The sequence below is a fragment of the Chiloscyllium plagiosum genome, unplaced genomic scaffold, assembly GCF_037043375.1.
Source record: "Chiloscyllium plagiosum isolate Xiang-an unplaced genomic scaffold, Cpla_swu_hap1 HiC_scaffold_51, whole genome shotgun sequence".
NCBI classification, from domain to species: Eukaryota; Metazoa; Chordata; class Chondrichthyes; order Orectolobiformes; family Hemiscylliidae; genus Chiloscyllium; species Chiloscyllium plagiosum.
The window spans coordinates 643,551-668,986 of record NW_028270189.1 but is presented as its reverse complement, the minus strand read 5'-3'; the positions used below and the strand labels follow the sequence as shown (position 1 = coordinate 668,986).

General features: G+C 57.6%; 1 protein-coding gene across 1 annotated transcript; it reads left to right on the top strand.

The window, feature by feature from the left end:
• The first annotated feature begins 7,527 nt into the window (after positions 1 to 7,527).
• On the top strand, positions 7,528 to 25,436 carry LOC122544861 (caveolin-3-like). The gene is made up of 2 exons (XM_087985276.1): positions 7,528 to 7,735; positions 23,341 to 25,436. The coding sequence occupies exons 1-2, from the start codon at positions 7,637 to 7,639 to the stop codon at positions 23,680 to 23,682; spliced, it is 441 nt and encodes a 146-aa protein (XP_087841402.1). The 5' UTR covers positions 7,528 to 7,636; the 3' UTR covers positions 23,683 to 25,436.

Sequence of the window (25,436 nt, the reverse complement as noted above, 5' to 3'; positions counted from 1 at the left end):
GCTCTCCTAGGGCCACACCCACTCTCCCGGAGCCACACCCACTCTCCCAGGGCCACACCCATTCTCCCAGAGTCACACACACTCTCCCAGAGCCACACCCACTCTCCCAGAGCGCACCCACTCTCCCAGGGCCACACCCACTCTCCCAGGGCCACACCCACTCTCCCAGATTAACACCCACTCTCTCAGAGCCACACCCACTCTCCCAGAGCCACACCCACTCTCCCAGGGCCACACCCATTCTCCCGGAGCCACACCCACTCTCCCAGGGCCACACCCACTCTCCCAGAGCCACACCCACTATCCCAGAGCCACACCCTCTCTCCCAGAGTCACACCCGCTCTCCCAGGGCCACACCCGCTCTCCCAGAGTCACACCCACTCTCCCAGGACCACACCCGCTCTCCCAGAGTCACACCCACTCTCCCAGGGCCACACCCACTCTCCTGGAGTCACACCCACTCTCCCAGGGCCACACCCACTCTCCCAGATTCACACCCACTCTCCCAGAGACACACCCACTCTCCCAGATCCACACCCACTCTCCCAGAGTCACACCCACTCTCCCAGAGCCACACCCACTCTCCCGGAGCCACACCCACTCCCCCAGAGCCACACCCACTCTCCCGGAGCCACACCCACTCTCCCAGAGCCACACCCACTCTCCCAGGGCCACACCCACTCTCCCAGAGCCACACCTGCTCTCCCAGGGCCACACCCACTCCCCCAGAGCCACACCCACTCTCCCAGATTAACACCCACTCTCCCAGGGCCACACCCACTCTCCCAGAGCCACACCCACTCCCCCAGAGCCACACCCACTCTCCCGGAGCCACACCCACTCTCCTAGGGCCACACCCACTCTCCCAGGGCTACACCCACTCTCCCGGAGCCACACCTGCTCTTCCAGGGCCACACCCACTCTCCCAGGGCCACACGCACTCTCCCAGAGTCACACCCACTCTCCCAGGGCCACACCCACTCTCCTGGAGTCACACCCACTCTCCCAGGGCCACACCCACTTTCCCAGAGTCACACCCACTCTCCCAGAGACACACCCACTCTCCCAGAGACACACCCACTCTCCCAGATCCACACCCACTCTCCCAGAGTCACACCCACTCTCCCAGGGTCACACCTGCTCTCCCAGGGCCACACCCACTCTCCCAGAGCCACACCTGCTCTCCCAGGGCCACACCCACTCTCCCAGAGCCACACCCACTCTCCCAGGGCCACACCCACTCTCCCAGAGAAACACCTGCTCTCCCAGGGCCACACCCACTCCCCCAGAGCCACACCCACTCTCCCAGATTAACACCCACTCTGCCAGGGCCACACCCACTCTCCCAGAGCCACACCCACTCCCCCAGAGCCACACCCACTCTCCCGGAGCCACACCCACTCTCCCAGGGCCACACCCACTCTCCCAGAGCCACACCCACTCCCCCAGAGTCACACCCACTCTCCCAGAGCCACACCCACTCTCCCAGGGCCATACCCACTCTCCCAGAGCCACACCTGCTCTCCCAGGGCCACACCCACTCCCCCAGAGCCACACCCACTCTCCCAGATTAACACCCACTCTCCCAGGGCCACACCCACTCTCCCAGGGCCACACCCACTCTCCCAGAGCCACACCCACTCCCCCAGAGCCACACCCACTCTCCCGGAGCCACACCCACTCTCCCAGAAACACACCCACTCTCCCAGAGCCACACCCACTCCCCCAGAGCCACACCCACTCCCCCAGAGCCACACCCACTCTCCCGGAGCCACACCCACTCTCCCAGGGCCACACCCACTCTCCCAGATTAACACCCACTCTCTCAGAGCCACAGCCACTCTCCCAGAGCCACACCCACTCTCCCAGAGCCACACCCACTCCCCCAGGGCCACACCCACTCTCCCAGAGTCACACCCACTCTCCCGGAGCCACATCCTCTCTCCCAGGGCCACACCCTCTCTCCCAGAGCCACACCCACTCTCCCAGGGCCACACCCACTCTCCCAGAGTCACACCCACTCTCCCAGATTAACACCCACTCTCTCAGAGCCACACCCACTCTCCCAGAGCCACACCCACTCTCCCAGGGCCACACCCATTCTCCCGGAGCCACACCTGCTCTCCCAGGGCCACACCCACTCTCCCAGATTAACACCCACTCTCTCAGCCACACCCACTCTCCCAGAGCCACACCCACTCTCCCAGGGCCACACCCATTCTCCCAGGGCCACACCCACTCTCCCAGAGCCACACCCACTCTCCCAGAGCCACACCCTCTCTCCCAGAGTCACACCCTCTCTCCCAGAGTCACACCCACTCTCCCAGAGCCACACCCACTCTCCCAGAGCCACACCCTCTCTCCCAGAGTCACACCCTCTCTCCCAGAGCCACACCCTCTCTCCCAGGGCCACACCCACTCTCCCAGGGCCACAGCCACTCTCCCGGAGCCACACCTGCTCTCCTAGGGCCACACCCACTCTCCCGGAGCCACACCCACTCTCCCAGGGCCACACCCATTCTCCCAGAGTCACACCCACTCTCCCAGAGCCACACCCACTCTCCCAGAGCGCACCCACTCTCCCAGGGCCACACCCACTCTCCCAGGGCCACACCCACTCTCCCATATTAACACCCACTCTCTCAGAGCCACACCCACTCTCCCAGAGCCACACCCACTCTCCCAGGGCCACACCCATTCTCCCGGAGCCACACCCACTCTCCCAGGGCCACACCCACTCTCCCAGAGCCACACCCACTATCCCAGAGCCACACCCTCTCTCCCAGAGTCACACCCTCTCTCCCAGGGTCACACCCGCTCTCCCAGAGTCACACCCACTCTCCCAGGACCACACCCACTCTCCCAGAGTCACACCCACTCTCCCAGGGCCACACCCACTCTCCCAGGGCCACACCCACTCTCCCAGGGCCACACCCACTCTCCCGGAGCCACACCTGCTCTCCCAGGGCCACAACCACTCTCCCAGGGCCACACTCACTCTCCCAGGGCCACACCCACTCTCCCGGAGCCACACCTGCTCTCCTAGGGCCACACCCACTCTCCCAGGGCTACACCCACTCTCCCGGAGCCACACCTGCTCTCCCAGGGCCACACCCACTCTCCCAGGGCCACACCCACTCTCCCAGAGTCACACCCACTCTCCCAGGGCCACACCCACTCTCCTGGAGTCACACCCACTCTCCCACGGCCACACCCACTCTCCCAGAGTCACACCCACTCTCCCAGAGACACACCCACTCTCCCAGATCCACACCCACTCTCCCAGATCCACACCCACTCTCCCAGAGTCACACCTGCTCTCCCAGAGCCACACCCACTCTCCCAGAGCCACACCTGCTCTCCCAGGGCCACACCCACTCTCCCAGAGCCACACCCACTCTCCCAGGGCCACACCCACTCTCCCAGAGCCACACCTGCTCTCCCAGGGCCACACCCACTCCCCCAGAGCCACACCCACTCTCCCAGATTAACACCCACTCTCCCAGGGCCACACCCACTCTCCCAGAGCCACACCCACTCCCCAGAGCCACACCCACTCTCCCGGAGCCACACCCACTCTCCCAGAGCCACACCCACTCCCCCAGAGCCACACCCACTCCCCCAGAGCCACACCCACTCTCCTGGAGCCACACCCACTCTCCCAGAGCCACACCCACTCTCCCAGGGCCACACCCACTCTCCCAGAGCCACACCTGCTCTCCCAGGGCCACACCCACTCCCCCAGAGCCACACCCACTCTCCCAGAATAACACCCACTCTCCCAGGGCCACACCCACTCTCCCAGAGCCACACCCACTCCCCCAGAGCCACACCCACTCCCCCAGAGCCACACCCACTCTCCCGGAGCCACACCCACTCTCCCAGGGCCACACCCACTCTCCCAGGGCCACACCCACTCTCCCAGATTAACACCCACTCTCTCAGAGCCACAGCCACTCTCCCAGAGCCACACCCACTCTCCCAGAGCCACACCCACTCCCCCAGGGCCACACCCACTCTCCCAGAGTCACACCCACTCTCCCGGAGCCACATCCTCTCTCCCAGGGCCACACCCTCTCTCCCAGAGCCACACCCACTCTCCCAGGGCCACACCCACTCTCCCAGAGTCACACCCACTCTCCCAGAGTAACACCCACTCTCCCAGATTAACACCCACTCTCTCAGAGCCACACCCACTCTCCCAGAGTCACACCCACTCTCCCAGAGTCACACCCACTCTCCCAGATTAACACCCACTCTCTCAGAGCCACACCCACTCTCCCAGAGCCACACCCACTCTCCCAGGGCCACACCCATTCTCCCGGAGCCACACCTGCTCTCCCAGGGCCACACCCACTCTCCCAGATTAACACCCACTCTCTCAGAGCCACACCCACTCTCCCAGAGCCACACCCACTCTTCCAGGGCCACACCCATTCTCCCAGGGCCACACCCACTCTCCCAGGGCCACACCCACTCTCCCAGAGCCACACCTGCTCTCCCAGGGCCACACCCACTCTCCCAGAGCCACACCTGCTCTCCCAGGGCCACACCCACTCTCCCAGAGCCACACCCGCTCTCCCAGGGCCACATCCACTCTCCCAGGTCCACACCCACTCTCCCTGAGCCACACCCTCTCTCCCGGAGCCACACCCACTCTCCCAGGGCCACACCCACTCTCCCAGGGCCACACCCACTCTCCCAGAGCCACACCTGATCTCCCAGGGCCACACCCACTCTCCCAGAGCCACACCTGCTCTCCCAGGGCCACACCCACTCTCCCAGAGCCACACCCACTCTCCCAGGGCCACACCCACTCTCCCAGAGCCACACCTGCTCTCCCAGAGCCACACCCACTCTCCCAGGGTCACACCCACTCTCCCAGGGCCACACCCACTCTCCCAGAGTCACACCCACTCTCCCAGGGCCACACCCACTCTCCCAGGGCCACACCCACTCTCCCAGGGCCACACCCACTCTCCCAGAGCCACACCTGCTCTCCCAGGGCCCAGGCATATGTCCCCCCGGACAGTCCCCAGTCTCCCACACTCACACTTTGCCCTCTCCTCCCAGGGTCCCCAGATCCCCTTGAACAAGCTCTGAACCACTGGAGGCCTGGGGAGCAAGCCCAGGAGGAGTTAGCTCCTTCCCAATCAGTTTGCGGAGGATGGGGTGGGGGGTTGCATCAGCCAAATGAACACCATCAGTTTTGACAGTGGGTTTGGATGTTGGGAGCAGTCAGTAGTCACCCAAACACCTCATGCCCCACGCCTGGTCTCACCTGTAACCACAGTGGGTACAGAATGGGGGCCGAGTGCAGGCGAAATATCCACACGGGGGCAGGAGGTGAAATCATGAACTGGATGGGGAGGAAGTAATTCAGAGCAAGCCCCCACCATCACTAACAGAGGGGCAGCTCAGTCCAGAGAGGGTATCCGAGGGAGCTCTGAATCCGGAGTGAGGTGATCCTCTTGACTCTGGCATGCTCCGTCTCACAGAGCATCCGGCTCCCACCTCACATCACATTGTCCAACCCCTGCAATCCCCACCATAGGGAGTTCCTGTTCACCCTCCCACACCTCCCCTAACTCGAACCGTCCATGCTCACTAACCCCACACCAGCTCCTGGTCTGGCAGCAGTCCCGATCAACAACTCTCATCCTGGTTTCAAATACCTCCTCACCTCCAGCACCCTACACCCCCTCCCTATCCCCGTCTCCTCCTCCAGCCCCCTACACCCCCTCCCTATCCCCGTCCCCTCCTCCAGCCCCTACACCCCCTCCCTCTCTCCGTCCCCTCCTCCAGCCCCCTACACCCCCTCCCTATCTCCGTCCCCTCCTCCAGCCCCTACACCCCCTCCCTATCTCCGTCCCCTCCTCCAGCCCCTACACCCCCTACCTATCTCCATCTTCTCCTCCAGCCCCTACACCCCCTACCTATTTCCATCTTCTCCTCCAGCTCCTACACCCCCTCCCTATCCCCGTCCCCTCCTCCAGCCCCTACACCCCCTCCCTATCCCCGTCCCCTCCTCCAGCCCCTACACCCCCTCCCTATCTCCGTCCCCTCCTCCAGCCCCTACACCCCCTACCTATCTCCATCTTCTCCTCCAGCCCCTACACCCCCTACCTATCTCCATCTTCTCCTCCAGCCCCTACACCCCCTCCCTATCTCTTTGAACTCCTCCAGCCCCTACACCCCCTCTCTATCTCTGTCCCCTTCTATGACCCCAAGATATCGGGGCTTCCTCGATTCCCAACGCTCCGCAATTGGGGACCGTACCCTCAGCTGCCCAGGCTAGTAGGGGGCAACGCAAGCTCTGGAATTCGCTCCTGAATTCTCTCCACCCCAGGCACTCCCTCTGTGGGGTAGTTTAAGTGAGCGTTCATGTGACCATCTTAGATACCCCTCCCCCACACACACACACACAAAATTGCCCTGGCTGTGATTCGATTTCCTGGTTTTAAAGGTGTGACGAATTATTGTTCCAGTCGATTGATTAAACAGTGAACTGGTGGTTGTCAAATTATCCTCTGGTCTGTCTTTCAAATGTACCGCCTGGGATTGGTGAGTCCGTAGGGTTTGTGTTCTTAACCGAGTCTGATCACGGCTGGCCATTCGGACAGGTTACTTCCTACACCAACCTTCGGTAGTGCAGAGAGACCTCCAGAAACTCTCCGTCTCCATCTGCCGCATCAGAACTCTTCTTCTCATCCTCTCACTGAGCTCTCTATCTCTGACCCACCCCTCTCTCGAATCTCTGTGTCTGATACCCACCACTCCCTGAGTTCCACTCTCTGAGACCTCTCACTCTCCCCAAGAGCTCACCGATGCCCTATATTCTCTCTGATTCCCCTCTCCTTGACCCCTCCCTCTCTTTGATTCCTCCCTCTCTGATCTCTCCTTCCCTCTCTTTGATCCTTCTATCTCTTTCTGACCCCTCCACCTGTGATCTCCCCTTTTTCTAAACCCTCTTCATTGCTAATACCCCTCTTCGTATCCCTGTGTCTCTGATTCCTCTCTCTCTGAGCATTACTCCTTTCCCACTCTGCTGTCCCGCACTCTCTGATGCCTTTCGCTCTCTCTCTCTGTCTCTCTTTCTCTATCTCTCTCTCTCTATCTCTCTCTCTCTATCTCTCTGTCTCTCTATCTCTCTCTCCCTGTCACTCTGTCTCTCTCTCTCTCTCTCTCCGTCTCTCTCTCTGTCTCTCTCTCTGTCTCTCTCTCTCTATCTCTCTGTCTGTCTCTCTCTATCTCTCTGTCTCTCTATCTCTCTGTTTCTCTATCTCTCTGTCACTCTCTCCCTGTCACTCTATCTCTCTCTCTCTCTCTCTCTCTCTCTGTCGCTCTCTCTGTCTCTCTCTCTCTCTCTCTCTCTCTCCCCCCTCTGCTCCCTCCACCATTGATCATATTACAAACATTTCAGGACTGTTGGCAGGGTTAACAACGGGGCGGGGAGCGAGATCCAATTTATCCAGCGTCCGCACCTTCCCCCCCCCCCCCCCGCCTCGCCCACCACCCCAGGGGATCAGCTGTGTCAAAGTCCTGCAGAACCAGTGGGCCCTGACTTCTCTCCCTCCCAACTCTGAGCAGGGAGAAAGGGATCGAGGGGAGGCGGGTGTGTAAGCAACCGGCCACTATGGCTGAGACCAGGGAAAGCTGCCAATTTGACCAACTCAACAAGGAGATCGATTTGGTGAACAGAGATCCCAAGCAGCTCAGTGATGGAATTGTGAGAGTAAGTTCCCAGGACCTGGACTAATCCCGTAACTGGCCAGCTCTATATTTAAGAGTTGGATATGCCCAGGGTTACCGGTACCTCGTCGTATTCAACCGCGGAACGCGCTGGCTACACCCCCACCTCCTTCAACTGCTGTCGTTCTCCCCCACCAACCAATGTGGTGTAGGGACACAGTGCCCCATTAAGGAGGGAGGTACAGGATTCAGACCCTGAATCATTCCAAGTTGACAAGGTGTGCATGTGTTTGTGTGTGATGTGTGCACACGCGCGTGTTCAGGCGTGCATGTGTGTTGTGTGTGCACGCGCATGTCTGTGTGCGTGATATGTGCATGCGTGTGTGATAATGTGTGTGTGTGGTGTGAGCGCATGTGTGTTTGTGTGGTGTGTGGGTTTGGAGGGGAACTTGTAGGGAGTGATGTTCCCATGTATCTGCTGCCCCCTTGTCCTTCCAGATGGAAGTGGTCGTGGGTTTGGAAGGAGCTGCCTGAGGATGAGTTACTGCAGTGCGTCTTGTAGATGGTACTCACCGCTGCTCCTGAGGGAGCAGTGAGGGAGGGAGGGGACGTTTGTGGATGTGGGGCCCATCGAGTGAGGGGCTGCTCTGTCCCTGGACGGTGTCGAGCTTCTCGAGTGTTGTCAGAGCTGCCTCTGTCCAGGGCGAGTATTCCCTCCCCCTCCCTGACTCGTGCCTTTGGGGGGGGAAGAGTCAGGAGGGGAGTTACTCGCTGCAGGATTCCCAGCCTCTGACCCGATGGGGGGAGAGTCAGGAGGGGAGTTACTCGCTGCAGGATTTCCAGCCTCTGACCCGATGGGGGGAGAGTCAGGAGGGGGGTTACTCGCTCAAGGATTCCCAACCTCTGACCCGATGGGGGGAGAGTCAGGAGGGGAGTTACCCGCTGCAGGATTCCCAGCCTCTGACCCGATGGTGGGAGAGTCAGGAGGGGAGTTACTCGCTGCAGGATTCCCAGCCTCTGACCCGATGGGGGGAGAGTCAGGAGGGGAGTTACTCGCTGCAGGATTCCCAGCCTCTGACCCAATGGTGGGAGAGTCAGGAGGGGAGTTACTCGCTGCAGGATTCCCAGCCTCTGACCCGATGGGGGGAGAGTCAGGAGGGGAGTTACTCGCTGCAGGATTCCCAGCCTCTGACCCGATGGTGGGAGAGTCAGGAGGGGAGTTACTCGCTGCAGGATTCCCAGCCTCTGACCCGATGGGGGGAGAGTCAGGAGGGGAGTTACTCGCTGCAGGATTCCCAGCCTCTGACCCGATGGGGGGAGACTCAGGAGGGGAGTTACTCGCTGCAGGATTCCCAGCCTCTGACCCGATGAGGGGAGAGTCAGGAGGGGAGTTACTCGCTGCAGGATTCCCAACCTCTGACCCGATGGGGGGAGAGTCAGGAGGGGAGTTACTCGCTGCAGGATTCCCAACCTCTGACCCGATGGGGGGAGAGTCAGGAGGGGAGTTACTCGCTGCAGGATTCCCAGCCTCTGACCTGCTCCTGGAGCCGCTGGATTGATATGGGGCTGGGTCCAGTTCAGTTTCTGGTCAACGGTAGCCCCCAGGATGTTGATAGTGGGGGGGGGGGGGATTCAGTGATGGTAACGCCCTTGAACGTCAAGGGGGCGATGGTTAGATTCTCTCTCTCGTTGGAGATGGTAACCCCCAGGATGTTGAGAGTGGGGGAAGGGGAATTCAGTGACGGTAACGCTATTGAATATCAAGGGGACGATGGTTAGATTCTCTCTTGTTGGAGACGGTAACCCCCAGGATGTTGATGGTGGGGGGGATTCAGTGATGGTAATGCTGTTGAACGCCAAGGGGGTGATGGGTAGATTCTCTCTCTTGTTGGAGATGGTAACCCCCAGGATGTTGATGGTGGGGGGGATTCAGTGATGGTAATGCTGTTGAACGCCAAGGGGGTGATGGGTAGATTCTCTCTCTTGTTGGAGACAGTAACCCCCAAGATGTTGATGGTGGGGGGGAATTCAGTGATGGTAATGCTGTTGAACGCCAAGGTTAGATTCTCTCTCCTGTTGGCGATGCTCACAGCCTGGCCCCTGTGTGGGCTGAATGTTCCCTGCCCCTTGCCAGCCCAAACCTGGGTATTGTCCAGATCTTGCTGCATTTGGACCCGGACTGCTTCAGTATCTGAGGGAGGAGGGGGGCAATGGTGCTGGACAATGTACAACCATCGGGGAACACCCAACTTCTGACCCTTCAATGGAGGGAAGGTCATGGATGAAGCAGCTGAGGATGACTTGGGCCGAGGACACTCCCCTGAGGGAGTCCCGCAGAGACGTCCTGGAGTTGAGGTGACTGACCCTCTAACAACCACGACCTCTGTGCCAGGTATGACTGCAACCAGCAACTCTGTATCTGGGAGTGGGGGACAGTGTAGAGGGAGCTTTACTCTGTATCTAACCCCCTGTCCCTGGGAGTGGGGGACAGTGTAGAGGGAGCTTTACTCTGTATCTAACCCCTGTCCCTAGGAGTGGGGGATGGTGTAGAGAGAGCTTTACTTTGTATCTAACCCCCTGTCCCTGGGAGTGGGGGATAGTGTAGAGGGAGCTTTACCCTGTATCTAACCCCCCTGTCCCTGGGAGTGGGGACCGTGTAGGGGGAGCTTTACTCTGTATCTAACCCCCTGTCCCTGGGAGTGGGGGACAGTATAGGGAGAGCTTTACTCTGTCTCTAACCCCCTGTCCCCGGGAGTGGGGACCATGTAGAGGGAGCTTTACTCTGTATCTAACCCCCCTGTCCCTGGGAGTGGGGACCGTGTAGAGGGAGCTTTACTCTGTATCTAACCCCCTGTCCCTGGGTGTGGGGACCGTGTAGAGGGAGCTTTACTCTGTATCTAACCCCCTGTTCCTGGGAGTGGGGACCGTGTAGTGGGAGCTTTACTCTGTATCTAACCCCCTGTCCCTGGGAGTGGGGGACGGTGTAGAGGGAGCTTTACTCTGTATCTAACCCCCTGTCCCTGGGAGTGGGGACCGTGTAGAGGGAGCTTTACTCTGTATCTAACCCCCTGTCCCTGGGAGTGGGGGACGGTGTAGAGGGAGCTTTACTCTGTATCTAACCCCCTGTCCCTGGGAGTGGGGGACAGTATAGGGAGAGCTTTACTCTGTATCTAACCCCCTGTCCCTGGGAGTGGGGGACAGTATAGGGAGAGCTTTACTCTGTCTCTAACCCCCTGTCCCCGGGAGTGGGGACCATGTAGAGGGAGCTTTACTCTGTATCTAACCCCCTGTCCCTGGGAGTGGGGGACGGTGTAGAGGGAGCTTTACTCTGTATCTAACCCCCTGTCTCTGGGAGTGGGGACCGTGTAGTGGGAGCTTTACTCTGTATCTAACCCCCTGTCCCTGGGAGTGGGGGACAGTATAGGGAGAGCTTTACTCTGTCTCTAACCCCCTGTCCCCGGGAGTGGGGACCATGTAGAGGGAGCTTTACTCTGTATCTAACCCCCCTGTCCCTGGGAGTGGGGACCGTGTAGAGGGAGCTTTACTCTGTATCTAACCCCCTGTCCCTGGGTGTGGGGACCGTGTAGAGGGAGCTTTACTCTGTATCTAACCCCCTGTCCCTGGGAGTGGGGACCGTGTAGTGGGAGCTTTACTCTGTATCTAACCCCCTGTCCCTGGGAGTGGGGGACGGTGTAGAGGGAGCTTTACTCTGTATCTAACCCCCTGTCCCTGGGAGTGGGGACCGTGTAGAGGGAGCTTTACTCTGTATCTAACCCCCTGTCCCTGGGAGTGGGGGACGGTGTAGAGGGAGCTTTACTCTGTATCTAACCCCCTGTCTCTGGGAGTGGGGACCGTGTAGAGGGAGCTTTACTCTGTATCTAACCCCCTGTCCCTGGGAGTGGGGACCGTGTAGAGGGAGCTTTACTCTGTATCTAACCCCCTGTCCCTGGGAGTGGGGACCGTGTAGAGGGAGCTTTACTCTGTATCTAACCCCCTGTCCCTGGGAGTGGGGACCGTGTAGAGGGAGCTTTACTCTGTATCTAACCCCCTGTCCCTGGGAGTGGGGACCGTGTAGAGGGAGCTTTACTCTGTATCTAACTTGCTGACGAGGGAGCAGTTCCAATTTAATAGACTTTTCAAATAGATCTGTTTCACCTCCCCTTACTTCGAGTCAAGGTGTTGCTAGGAAACACTGAGTGATGGCCACATCTGCTAATGTCTTAACACGACATGGAACCTGATTTAAACTCTCTGCCGTCCCCATGGAGACACAGAGCTGTAAATTGTTCTCAAAGCTCACTCCATTTCTCACTGTAATCCCTCAGCAAGACTAAATTAAACACAGTACAGCACATGGGCTGTATGGGGAAAGATTTGCCATTCTCAGTGTCAGCTCCTGTACAGCGTGTGTGTGAGTCTGTGTGTGTGTGTGCGTGTGTGCATCTGTGTGCGTGTGTGTGTGTAAGAGAGAGTGTGTGCGTCTGTGTGTGTGTGTGAGAGAGTGTGTGTAAGAGAGAGTGTGCGCGTGTGTGTTGAGTCTGTGTGTATGTGTAAGAGTGTGTGTGTGCATCTGTGTGTGTGTAAGAGAGTGTGCGCGCGTGTGTGCGTCTGTGTGTGTGTAAGAGAGAGTGTGTGCATCTGTGTGTGTGTGTAAGAGAGAGTGTGCGTGTGTGTGAGTCTGTGTCTGTAAGAGTGTGTGTGTGTGTGTGTATAAGAGAGTGTGTGTGAGTGTGCGCGTGTGTGTGAGAGAGAGAGAGAGTGTGTGTGTGTGTCTCTGTGTGATTACAGAATAGATTTCCAAACAATACAGAGCAGTACAGACCCTTCGGCCTCTCGATGTTGTGCTAACCTGTGGAACCAGTCTGAAGCCCATCTAACCTACACTAATCCATTCTCATCCGTATGTCTATCCAATGCCCATTTAAATGCCCTTAAAGTTGGCGAGTCTGCTACTGTTGCAGGCAGAACATTCCAAGCCCCTCCTACTCTCTGAGTAAAGAAACTACCTCTGACATCTGTCCTATATCTGTCACCCCTCAAATTTAAAGCTATGCCTCCTCATGCTAACCATCACCATTCGAGGAAAAAGGCTCTCACTGTCCACCCTACCTAACCCTCTGATTAGCTTATATTTCTCAATTAAATCACCTCTCTACCTTCTCTCTAACGAAAACAGCCTCAAGTCCCTCAGCCTTTCCTCCTAAGACCTTCCCTCCATACCAGGCAACATCCTGGTAAATCTCCTCTGAACCCTTTCCAAAGTTTCCACATCCTTCCTATAATGCAGTGACCAGAACTGGACACAATACTCCGAGTGCAGCCGCACCAGAGTTTTGTACAGCTGCAGCATAACCTCATGGCTCTGAAATTCAGTCCCTCTCCCAATAAAAGCTAACACACCGTACGCCTTCTTAACAACCCTATCAACCTGGGGTGGCAACTTTCAGGGATCTATGTACATGGACACTGAGATCTCTCTGCTCATCCACAATACCAAGAATCTTACCATTAGCCCAGTACTCTTTATTCCTGTTGCTCCTTCCAAAGTGAATCCCCTCACACTTTTCCACATTAAACTCCATTTGCCACCTCTCAGCCCAGCTCTGTAGATTATCTATGTCCCTCTGTAACCTGCAACATCCTTCGTCACTATCCACAACTCCGCCGACCTTAGTGTCATCCGCAAATTTACTAACCCATCCTTCTCTGCCCTCATCCAGGTCATTTATAAAAATGACAAACAGCAGTGGCCCCAAAACAGATCCTTGTGGTACCCCACTAGTAACTGAACTCCAGGATGAACATTTCTCATCACCCACCCTCGGTCTCCTTTCAGCTCGCCAATTTCTGACCCAAACCCCTAAATCCCCCTCAATCCCAGGCCTCTGTATTTTGTGCATAGCCTACCGTGGGGAACCTTATCAAACACCTCACTGACATCCATATCCACCACATCAACAACTTTCCCCTCATCTACCTGTTTGGTCACCATCTCAAAGAACTCCATAAGGTTAGTGAGGCACGGCCGACCCTCCACAAAACCGTATTGACTATCCTGAATCAACTTATTCCGTTATAGACGATTAAAGATACAGGTGAGGTGCCGGAGGACTGGAAGGTTGCTCATGTTGTCCCCCTGTACAAGAAGGGTAGTAGGGATATTCCGGGTAACTACAGACCAGTGAGCCTAACGTCGGTGGTGGGGAAGTTGCTGGAGAAGGTACTGAGGGACAGGATCTATTTATATTTGTAAAGGAATGAGCTTATCGGTGATGGGCAACATGGTTTTGTGCGGGGGAGATTGTACCTTACCAACTTGATAGAGTTCTTTGAGGAAGTGACCAAGTTGTTAGATAAAGGAAGGGCTGTAGATGTCATATACATGGCCTTTAGTAAGGTGTTTGATAAGGTTCCCCATGGTAGACTAATGGAGAAAGTGAAGCCACATGGTGTGCAGGGTGTCCTAGCTGCGTGGATAAAGAACTGGTTGAGCAACAGGAGACAGAGAGTAGTAGTTGAAGGGAGTTTCTCGGAATGGAGAAAGGTGCCCAGTGGTGTTCCACAGGGGTCAGTGTTGGGGCCTCTATTGTCTGTAATACACATAAATGATCTGGAAGAGGGCACTGTTGGTCTGATCAGCAAGTTTGCAGATGACACCAAGATTGGTGGAGTAGCAGAAAGCATAAGGGACTGTCAGAGAGTACAGGAGGATATAGATAGGCTGGAGAGTTGGGCGGAGAAGGGGCAGATGGTTTTCAATCCAGACAAATGTGAGGTGATGCATTTAGGGAAGTCTAATTCTAGAGCGAATTATACAATGAACGGAAGGGCCTTGGGAAAAGTCAATGGGCAGAGAGACCTGGGAGTGCAGGTCCATTGTACCCTGAAGGTGGCTGTACAGGTGGATAGAGTGGTCAAGAAGGCATATAGTCTGCTGGCCTTCATCGGACGGGGTGTTGAGTATAACAGCTGGCAGGTCGTGTTAACGTTGTACACGACGTTGGTTCGGCCATATTTAGAATACTGTGTACAGTTCTGGTCACCACATTCCCAAAAGGATGTGGACGCTTTGGAGAGGGTGCAGAGGAGGTTTACGAGGAGGTTGCCTGGTCTGGAAGGTGCTGGCTATGAAGGGAGGTGGAGTCGGTTAGGTTTATTTTCATTAGAAACAAGGAGATTGGGGGGGGACCTGATTGAGGTTTACAAAATCATGAAGGGTATCGACAGGGTGGATAGAGACAAGCTTTTTCCCCAGGGTGAAGGTCACGCTTTCAAGGTGAGAGGTGAAAGGTTTAAGGAGGATACACACGGCAAGTACTTCACACAGAGGGGGGTGGGTGCCCAGCAGAGATGGTAGAGGCAGGTACGGTAGATTCATTTAAGGTGTGTCTGGACAGATGCGTGAGGAGGTGGGGAGCAGAGGGACACAGATGCTTAGGAATTGACCGACAGGTTTAGACAGTGGATTTGGATCAGCTCAGGCTTGGAGGGCCGAAGGGCCTATTCCTGGGCTGTACATTTTCTCTGTTCTTTGTTCTATATCTCGTATAATCCTTTCCAACACCTCACCCACAATTAAGGCTCACTGGTCTATAATTTCCAGGGTTGTCTCTACTCCCCTTCTTGAACAAGGGAACAACATTTTCCGTCCTCTAGTCTTCTGGCACTATTCCTGTCGACAATGACGATATAAAGATCAAGGCTCTGCAATCCCCTCCCTGGCTTCCCTGAGAATCCTCGGACAAATCCCATCCGGCCCTGGGGACTTATCTATTTTCACACTTTCCGGAATCGCTTCCACCTCCTCCCTATGAACCTCAATCCCGTCTGGTCTAGTAGCCTGAACCTCAGTATTCTCCTCCACAACATTATCTTTTTCCAGTGTGAATAATGACAAAAAATATTAATTTAGCGCTTCCTGTATCTCTTTGGACTCCAGGCACACCTTCCCACCACTCTCTGTGATTGGTACTAATCTTTCTGTGGCCAATCGTTTATTCCTGATGTACCTATAGAAAGCTTCAGGGGTTTCTACCTGCCATAGACTTCTCATGTCCCCTCCTGGCTCTTCTTAGCTCTCTCTTTCGGTCTTTCCTGACTAACCTGTAACTCTCAAGCGCCCTAACTGAGCCTCCACGTCTCATCCTAACATAAACCTCCTTCCTCCTCTTGACAAGCGATTCAACTTCCTTATTAAACCACGACTCCCTCTCTCGACCACTTCCTTCCTGCCTGACAGGTACAGACTTATCAAGGACACGCAAGGAGCTGTTTCTTGAATAAGCTCCACATTTCAATTGGGCCCATCCCCTGGAGTCTCCTTCCCCATCCCATGCATCCTAAATCTTGCCTAATTGCATCGTAATTGCCTTTAACTCTTGCCCTGCGGTGTACACCTGTCCCTTTGTACCGCTAAAGTAAACATAACCGAACTGTGATCACTATCACAAGTTCTCACTTCCCTCCAAATCTAACACCTCATTCCTCAGTACCTGTGGCCTGGCCCCTTGTTGGCCTGTCTACATACTGGGTGTGTGTGTGTGTGTGAGTGTGAGAGAGAGTGTGTGTGTGTACTCCTTCCTGTACTCTCTGTATGATCAGTGCACACACCATATGAAGGTGTCCTGAGGGAGTGTCTCTGGGGACCCAGCAAGCAGCAGTTTCAGGAATGAGGGGACAGATTGAAATGGGGCTTGGCCTGTGACAGAGAGTAGATTCCTTTCACACCCTCTGTGTTTGTCCCCTTTTCCTCGCTCTCTCTTCATCTATGTCCCTCTGTCTCCCTGTCCCCACCCCCAACTCTCCCCATCTCTCTCTCTCTCTCTGAACCTCTCGAACTGTGTCCCTCTCCCTCTCTCTCTCTCTCTGTCTGTTTCCCCCTCTGTCTCCCTGTCCCCACTCCAACTCTCCCCATCTCTCTCTCTCTCTCTGAACCTCTCGATCTGTGTCCCTCTCCCTCTCTCTCTCTCTGTGTCTGTTTCCCCCTCTGTCTCCCTGTCCCCACCCCCAACTCTCCCCATCTCTCTCTCTCTCTCTGAACCTCTCGATCTGGGTCCCTCTCCCTCTCTCTCTCTCTCTGTCTGTTTCCCCCTCTCTCCCTGTCCCCACCCCCAACTCTCCCCATCTCTCTCTCTCTCTCTCTGAACCTCTCGATCTGTGTCCCTCTCCCTCTCTCTCTTCATCTATGTCCCTCTCTCTCCCTGTCCCCACCCCCAACTCTCCCCATCTCTCTCTCTCTCTCTGAACCTCTCGATCTGTGTCCCTCTCCCTCTCTCTCTCTCTGTCTGTTTCCCCCTCTCTCTCCCTGTCCCCACCCCCAACTCTCCCCATCTCTCTCTCTCTCTCTCTGAACCTCTCGATCTGTGTCCCTCTCCCTCTCTCTCTCTCTGTCTGCTTCCCCTCTGTCTCCCTGTCCCCACCCCCAACTCTCCCCATCTCTCTCTCTCTGAACCTCTCGATCTGTGTCCCTCTCCCTCTCTCTCTCTCTGTCTGTTTCCCCCTCTCTCTCCCTGTCCCCACCCCCAACTCTCCCCATCTCTCTCTCTCTCTCTGAACCTCTCGATCTGTGTCCCTCTCCCTCTCTCTCTTCATCTATGTCCCTCTCTCTCCCTGTCCCCACCCCCAACTCTCCCCATCTCTCTCTCTCTCTGAACCTCTCGATCTGTGTCCCTCTCCCTCTCTCTCTCTGTCTGTTTCCCCCTCTCTCTCCCTGTCCCCACCCCCAACTCTCCCCATCTCTCTCTCTCTCTCTGAACCTCTCGATCTGTGTCCCTCTCCCTCTCTCTCTCTCTGTCTGCTTCCCCCTCTGTCTCCCTGTCCCCACCCCCAACTCTCCCCATCTCTCTCTCTCTCTCTGACCCTCTCGATCTGTGTCCCTCTCCTCTCTCTCTCTCTCTCTCTCTCTGTTTCCCCCTCTGTCTCCCTGTCCCCACCCACAACTCTCCCCATCTCTCCCCATCTCTCTCTCTCTCTGACCCTCTCGATCTGTGTCCCTCTCCTTCTCTCCCTCTCCGTCTCTCTCTCTGTCTGTTTCCCCCCGTCTCCCTGTCCCCACCCACAACTCTCCCCATCTCTCTCTCTCTGACCCTCTCGATCTGTGTCCCTCTCCTCTCTCTCTCTCTTCCTGTTTCCCCCTCTGTCTCCCTGTCCCCACCCACAACTCTCTCCATCTCTCTCTCTCTCTGACCCTCTCGATCTGTGTCCCTCTCCCTCTCTCTCTCTGTCTGTTTCCCCCTCTGTCTCCCTGTCCCCACCCACAACTCTCTCCATCTCTCTCTCTCTCTCTGACCCTCTCGATCTGTGTCCCTCTCCTCTCTCTCTCTCTCTCTCTCTGTTTCCCCCTCTGTCTCCCTGTCCCCACCCCCAACTCTCCCCATCTCTCTCTCTGACCCTCTCGATCTGTGTCCCTCTCCTTCTCTCCCTCTCTCTCTCTGTTTCCCCCTCTGTCTCCCTGTCCCCACCCACAACTCTCCCCATCTCTCTCTCTCTCTGACCCTCTCGATCTGTGTCTCTCTCCTCTCTCTCTCTCTCTCTTCCTGTTTCCCCCTCTCTCTCCCTGTCCCCACCCCCAACTCTCCCCATCTCTCTCTCTGACCCTCTCGATCTGTGTCCCTCTCCTCTCTCTCTCTCTCTTCCTGTTTCCCCCTCTGTCTCCCTGTCCCCACCCCCAACTCTCCCCATCTCTCTCTCTGACCCTCTCGATCTGTGTCCCTCTCCTTCTCTCCCTCTCTCTCTCTCTCTCTCTCTGTTTCCCCCTCTGTCTCCCTGTCCCCACCCCCAACTCTCCCCAACTCTCTCTCTCTCTGACCCTCTCGATCTGTGTCCCTCTCCCTCTCTCTCTCTCTCTGTCTGTTTCTCCCTCTGTCTCCCTGCCCCTTGCCCTGTTTTGTCTCTCTAATGTGTCTCATCCCTTTTGATTTGCTCCCCATTTCTCTCTCTCCCATCTTCCTCCCCCTTTCTCATCACTCCCTCTCTCACGTCCCACCTGTTAACCCCTCTCTCTCTCTCAACTCTGTCTTTCTCTCCCTCTTCACCCTGTCTCTCTGACCCTTTCTCCCCCTCACTCTCTCCTCTCTCACCCCTTATTCACACCCTCTTCCCCCTCTCCTCCCCCATTCACCTCTCTCTCTCTGTGCCCACTCTCTCTCACTCCCCAATATTCACCTCTTCTGTCTCACCTCTCTAATTTTCTATTCTCCACTCTCTGTATCCCCCTTCCCTTCTCTTGGGCACCCCCCCCCCCCCCCCCCCACCCCACCCCATCGCTCACACTCTCTCTCCTCTCCCTCACTCTCACCTCCCTCCTCTCTGTCCCCCTCTATGCACTCACTCCCTCTCTCCCCCTCTCCCACTCTCACCCCACTCCTCTCTGTCTCCATCTACCCACTCCCTCTCTCTCCCACTCTCATCCCCCTCCTCTCTGACCCCTTCTACCCACTCCCTCTCTCTCTTCCCCTCTCCCACTCTCACCCCCCTCCTCTGTCTCCATCTACCCACTCCCTCTCTCTCTCCCCCTCTCACCCCCCTCCTCTCTGACCCCTTCTACCCACTCCGTCTCTCTCTCCCCCCTCCCACTCTCACCCCACTCCTCTCTGTCTCCATCTACCCACTCCCTCTCTCTCTCTCCCCCTCTCACCCCCCTCCTCTCTGACCCCTTCTACCCACTCCCTCTCGCTCTCCCCTCTCCCACTCTCACCCCTCTCCTCTCTATCCCCCTCTACCCACTCCCTCTCTCTCTCCCCCTCTCACTCTCACCCCCCTCCTCTCTGACCCCCTCTACCCACTCCATCTCTCTCCCCCTCTCCCACTCTCACCCCCCTCCTGTCTGACCCCTCTACCCACTCCGTCTCTCTCCCCCTCTCCCACTCTCACCCCCCTCCTGTCTGACCCCTCTACCCACTCCCTCTCTCTCTCTCCCACTCTCACCCCCCTCCTCTCTGTCTCCATCTACCCACTCCGTCTCTCTCTCTCTCTCTCCCACTCTCACCCCTCTCCTCTGTCTCCATCTACCCACTCCCTCTCTCTCTCCCCCTCTCACCCCCCTCCTCTCTGACCCCTTCTACCCACTCCGTCTCTCTCTCCCCCCTCCCACTCTCACCCCACTCCTCTCTGTCTCCATCTACCCACTCCCTCTCTCTCCCCCTCTCACTCTCACCCCCCTCCTCTCTGACCCCTTCTACCCACTCCGTCTCTCTCCCCCTCTCCCACTCTCACCCCTCTCCTCTCTGTCCCCCTCTACCCACTCCCTCTCTCTCTCCCCCTCTCACTCTCACCCCCCTCCTCTCTGACCCCTTCTACCCACTCCCCCTCTCTCTCCCCCTCTCCCACTCTCACCCCTCTCCTCTCTGTCCCCCTCTACCCACTCCCTCTCTCTCTCCCCCTCTCACTCTCACCCCCCTCCTCTCTGACCCCTTCTACCCACTCCCTCTCTCTCCCCCTCTCCCACTCTCACCCCACTCCTCTCTGTCTCCATCTACCCACTCCCTCTCTCTCCCCCTCTCACTCTCACACCCCTCCTCTCTGACCCCTTCTACCCACTCCCTCTCTCTCCCCCTCTCCCACTCTCACCCCTCTCCTCTCTGACCCCTCTACACACTCCGTCTCTCTCTCCCTCTCCCACTCTCACCCCCTCCCACTCCCACCCCCCTCCTCTATGTCTCCCTCAACCCACTTCCTCTCTCTCTCTCCCCCTCTCCCTCTCTCACCCCCCTCCTCTCTGACCCCTCTACCCACTCCGTCTCTTTCCCCCTCTCCCACTCTCACCCCCCTCCTCTCTGACCCCTCTACACACTCCGTCTCTCTCTCCCTCTCCCACTCTCACCCCCTCCCACTCCCACCACCCTCCTCTCTGTCTCCCTCAACCCACTTCCTCTCTCTCTCTCCCCCTCTCCCTCTCTCACCCCCTCCTCTCTGACCCCTCTACCCACTCCGTCTCTTTCCCCCTCTCCCACTCTCACCCCCCTCCCCTCTGACCCCTCTACACACTCCGTCTCTTTCCCCCTCTCCCACTCTCACCCCCCTCCTCTCTGACCCCTCTACACACTCCGTCTCTCTCTCCCTCTCCCACTCTCACCCCCTCCCACTCCCACCACCCTCCTCTCTGTCTCCCTCAACCCACTTCCTCTCTCTCTCTCCCCCTCTCCCTCTCTCACCCCCCTCCTCTCTGACCCCTCTACCCACTCCATCTCTCTCCCCCCTCCCACTTTCACCCCCCTCCTCTGTCTCCATCTACCCACTCCCTCTCTCTCTCTCCCACTCCCACCCCCTCCTCTCTGTCTCCCTCTACCCACTCCGTCTCTCTCCCCCCTCCCACTCTCACCCCCCTGCTCTCTGACCCCTCTACCCACTCCATCTCTCTCTCTCTCCCCCTCTCCCCCCCCTCCTGTCTGACCCCTCTACCCACTCCGTCTCTCTCTCCCCCCTCCCACTCTCACCCCCCTGCTCTCTGACCCCTCTACCCACTCCATCTCTCTCTCTCTCCCCCTCTCCCACTCTCACCCCCCTCCTCTCTGACCCCTTCTACCCACTCCCCCTCTCTCTCCCCCTCTCCCACTCTCACCCCTCTCCTCTCTGTCCCCCTCTACCCACTCCCTCTCTCTTTCCCCCTCTCACCCCCCTCCTCTCTGTCCCCCTCTACCCACTCCCTCTCAATCTACACCTCTCACTCTCACCCCCCACCTCTCTGTCCCCCTCTACCCACTCCCTCTCTCTCTCCCCTCTCACTCTCACCCCCCTCCTCTCTGACCCCTTATACCCACTCCGTCTCTCTCTCCCCCTCTCACCCTCCTCCTCTCTGTCTCCCTCTACCCACTCCCTCTATCTCTCCCACTCTCACCCCCCTCCTCTCTGACCCCCCTACCCACTCCCTCAATCTCTCCCACTCTCACCCCTCTCCTCTCTGTCCCCCTCTACCCACTCCCTCTCAATCTCCACCTCTCACTCTCACCCCCCACCTCTCTGTCTCCCTCTACCCACTCCGTCTCTCTCCCCCCTCCCACTCTCACCCCCCTGCTCTCTGACCCCTCTACCCACTCCATCTCTCTCTCTCTCCCCCTCCCACTCTCACCCCCCTCCTCTGTCTCCATCTACCCACTCCCTCTCTCTCCCCCTCCCACTCTCACCCCCCTCCTCTCTGTCTCCATCTACTCACTCCGTCTCTCTCTCTCCCACTCACACCCCTCTCCTCTGTCTCCATCTACCCACTCCCTCTCTCCCCCTCTCCCACTCTCACCCCCCTCCTCTCTGTCTCCATCTACCCACTCCCTCTCTCTCTCACTCCCCTCCTCTCTCACCCCTCTACCCACTCCGTCTCTCTCTCCCCCTCTCCCACTCTCACCCCTCTCCTCTCTGACCCCTCTACCCACTCCCTCTCTCTTTTCCCCCTCTCACCCCCCTCCTGTCTGACCCCTCTACCCACTCCGTCTCTCTCTCCCCCTTTTCCACTCTCACCCCCCTCCTCTCTGTCTCCATCTACCCACTCCCTCTCTCTCTCACTCCCCTCCTCTCTCACCCCTCTACCCACTCCCTCTCTCTCTCACTCCCCTCCTCTCTCACCCCTCTACCCACTCCGTCTCTCTCTCCCCCTCTCCCACTCTCACCCCTCTCCTCTCTGACCCCTCTACCCACTCCGTCTCTCTCACCCCCTTCCACTCCCACCCCACTCCTCTCTGTCTCCATCTACCCACTCCCTCTCTCTCTCCACCTATCCCCCTCTCACCCCCCTCCTCTCTGACCCCTTTACCCACTCCGTCTCTCTCTCCCCTCCCACTCTCACTCCCCACCTCTCTGTCCCCCTCTACCCACTCCCTCTCTCTCCCCCCCCCACTCTCACCCCCCTCCTCTCTGACCCCTTCTACCCACTCCCTCTCTCTTTCCCCCTCTCACCCCCCTCCTCTCTGACCCCTCTACCCACTCCGTCTCTCTCTCCCCCTCTCACTCTCACCCCCCACCTCTCTGTCCCCCTCTACCCACTCCCTCTCTCTCCCCCCTCCCACTCTCACCCCCCTCCTCTCTGTCCCCCTCTACCCACTCCGTCTCTCTCTCCCCCTCTCACTCTCACCCCCCACCTCTCTGTCCCCCTCTACCCACTCCCTCTCTCTCCCCCCTCCCACTCTCACCCCCCTCCTCTCTGACCCCTTCTACCCACTCCCTCTCTCTCTTCCCCCTCCCACTCTCACCCCTCTCCTCTCTGTCCCCCTCTACCCACTCGTCTCTCTCTCTCCCCCCTCCCACTCTCACCCCCCTCCTCTCTGACCCCTCTACCCACTCTGTCTCTCTCTCTCCCCCTTTCCCACTCTCACCCCCCTCCTCTCTGTCCCCCTCTACCCACTCCCTCTCTCTCTCTCCCCCCTCCCACTCTCACCCCCCTCCTCTCTGACCCCTCTACCCACTCTGTCTCTCTCTCTCCCCCTTTCCCACTCTCACCCCCCTCCTCTCTGTCCCCCTCTACCCACTCCCTCTCGCTCTCTCCCTCTCACCCCCCTCCTCTCTGACCCCTCTACCCTCTCCCTCTCTCTCCCCCACTCTCACCCCCCTCCTCTCTGACCCCCCTACCCACTCCGTCTCTCTCTCTCCCCCTCTCACCCCCCTCCTCTCTGACCCCTCTACCCTCACCCTCTCTCTCTCCCCCTCCCCCTCCCCCTGGTGCAGGTGGAGTTTGAGGAGGCGGTGGCTGAGCCGGATGGATCCTACAGTTTCCCCTCGGTGTGGAGTCTCAGTCGGAGAGCCTTCAAGGTCTCGGGTTACTGGAGTTACAGGATGCTGACGGCCCTGTGCGGGGTGCCCATGGCCGTGCTCTGGGGTTTCCTGTACGCCTGTATCTCCTTCGCCCAGGTCTGGACGGCCGTGCCATGTCTGCGCTGTTTCCTCCTGGAGATGGAGTGTCTGGCAGTCACCTTCCCGGTCTGCATCCGAGCAATCTGTGACCCCTTCTTCCACGCTGCGGGGGGACTGCTGCTCAGTATACGCCTGGCACTCAGGAAGGAGCCCTAGCAGCATTCACCAACCCCCCTCCACACCCCCAAAACAAAAGCACAGGGCTCACAGCAGCAACAGACTCGTCACGCACATCGGCGCTGGAATGCACGGACTACACTCCCTCCGAAAGGAATTGGACCCCGGGCCCGTATCTCGCAGTACCCCACACCTCCCAGGAAAATATCTGTACACTGACTGGTGTCTCTCAGTCCCCTCTCTCTCAGGGAGATATCTGTACACTGACTGGTGTCTCTCAGTCCCCTCTCTCTCTCTCTCAGGGAGATATCTGTACACTGACTGGTGTCTCTCAGTCCCCCCTCTCTCTCTCAGGAAAATATCTGTACACTGACTGGTGTCTCTCAGTCCCCCCTCTCTCAGGGAGATATCTGTACACTGACTGCTGTCTCTCAGTCCTCTCTCTCTCTCTCAGGGAGATACCTGTACACTGACTGGTGTCTCTCAGTCCCCCCTCTCTCAGGGAGATATCTGTACACTGACTGGTGTCTCTCAGTCCCCCCTCTCTCTCTCTCAGGGAGATATCTGTACACTGACTGGTGTCTCTCAGTCCCCTCTCTCTCTCTCAGGGAGATATCTGTACACTGACTGGTGTCTCTCAGTCCCCCCTCTCTCTCTCAGGGAGATATCTGTACACTGACTGGTGTCTCTCAGTCCCCCCTCTCTCTCTCAGGGAGATATCTGTACACTGACTGGTGTCTCTCAGTCCCCCCTCTCTCTCTCAGGGAGATATCTGCACACTGACTGGTGTCTCTCAGTCCCCCCTCTCTCTCTCTCAGGGAGATATCTGTACACTGACTGGTGTGTCTCAGTCCCCCCTCTCTCTCTCTCAGGGAGATATCTGTACACTGACTGGTGTCTCTCAGTCCCCTCTCTCTCTCTCAGGGAGATATCTGTACACTGACTGGTGTCTCTCAGTCCCCCCTCTCTCTCAGGGAGATATCTGTACACTGACTGGTGTCTCTCAGTCCCCCCTCTCTCTCTCTCAGGGAGATATCTGTACACTGACTGGTGTCTCTCAGTCCCCTCTCTCTCAGGGAGATATCTGTACACTGACTGGTGTCTCTCAGTCCCCTCTCACTCTCTGGGAGATATCTGTACACTGACTGGTGTCTCTCAGTCCCCTCTCTCTCTCAGGGAGATATCTGTACACTGACTGGTGTCTCTCAGTCCCCCCCCCCTCTCTCTCAGGGAGATATCTGTACACTGACTGGTGTCTCTCAGTCCCCTCTCACTCTCTGGGAGATATCTGTACACTGACTGGTGTCTCTCAGTCCCCCCCTCTCTCAGGGAGATATCTGTACACTGACTGGTGTCTCTCAGTCCCCTCTCTCTCTCACTCTCTGGGAGATATCTGTACACTGACTGGTGTCTCTCAGTCCCCTCTCTCTCTCAGGGAGATATCTGTACACTGACTGGTGTCTCTCAGTCCCCCCCCCCTCTCTCTCAGGGAGATATCTGTACACTGACTGGTGTCTCTCAGTCCCCTCTCACTCTCTGGGAGATATCTGTACACTGACTGGTGTCTCTCAGTCCCCCCCTCTCTCAGGGAGATATCTGTACACTGACTGGTGTCTCTCAGTCCCCTCTCTCTCTCTCTCTCAGGGAGATATCTGTACACTGACTGGTGTCTCTCAGTCCCCTCTCTCTCTCAGGGAGATATCTGAACACTGACTGGTGTCTCTCAGTACCCCCTCTCTCTCTTTCAGGGAGATATCTGTACACTGACTGGTGTCTCTCAGTCCCCCCTCTCT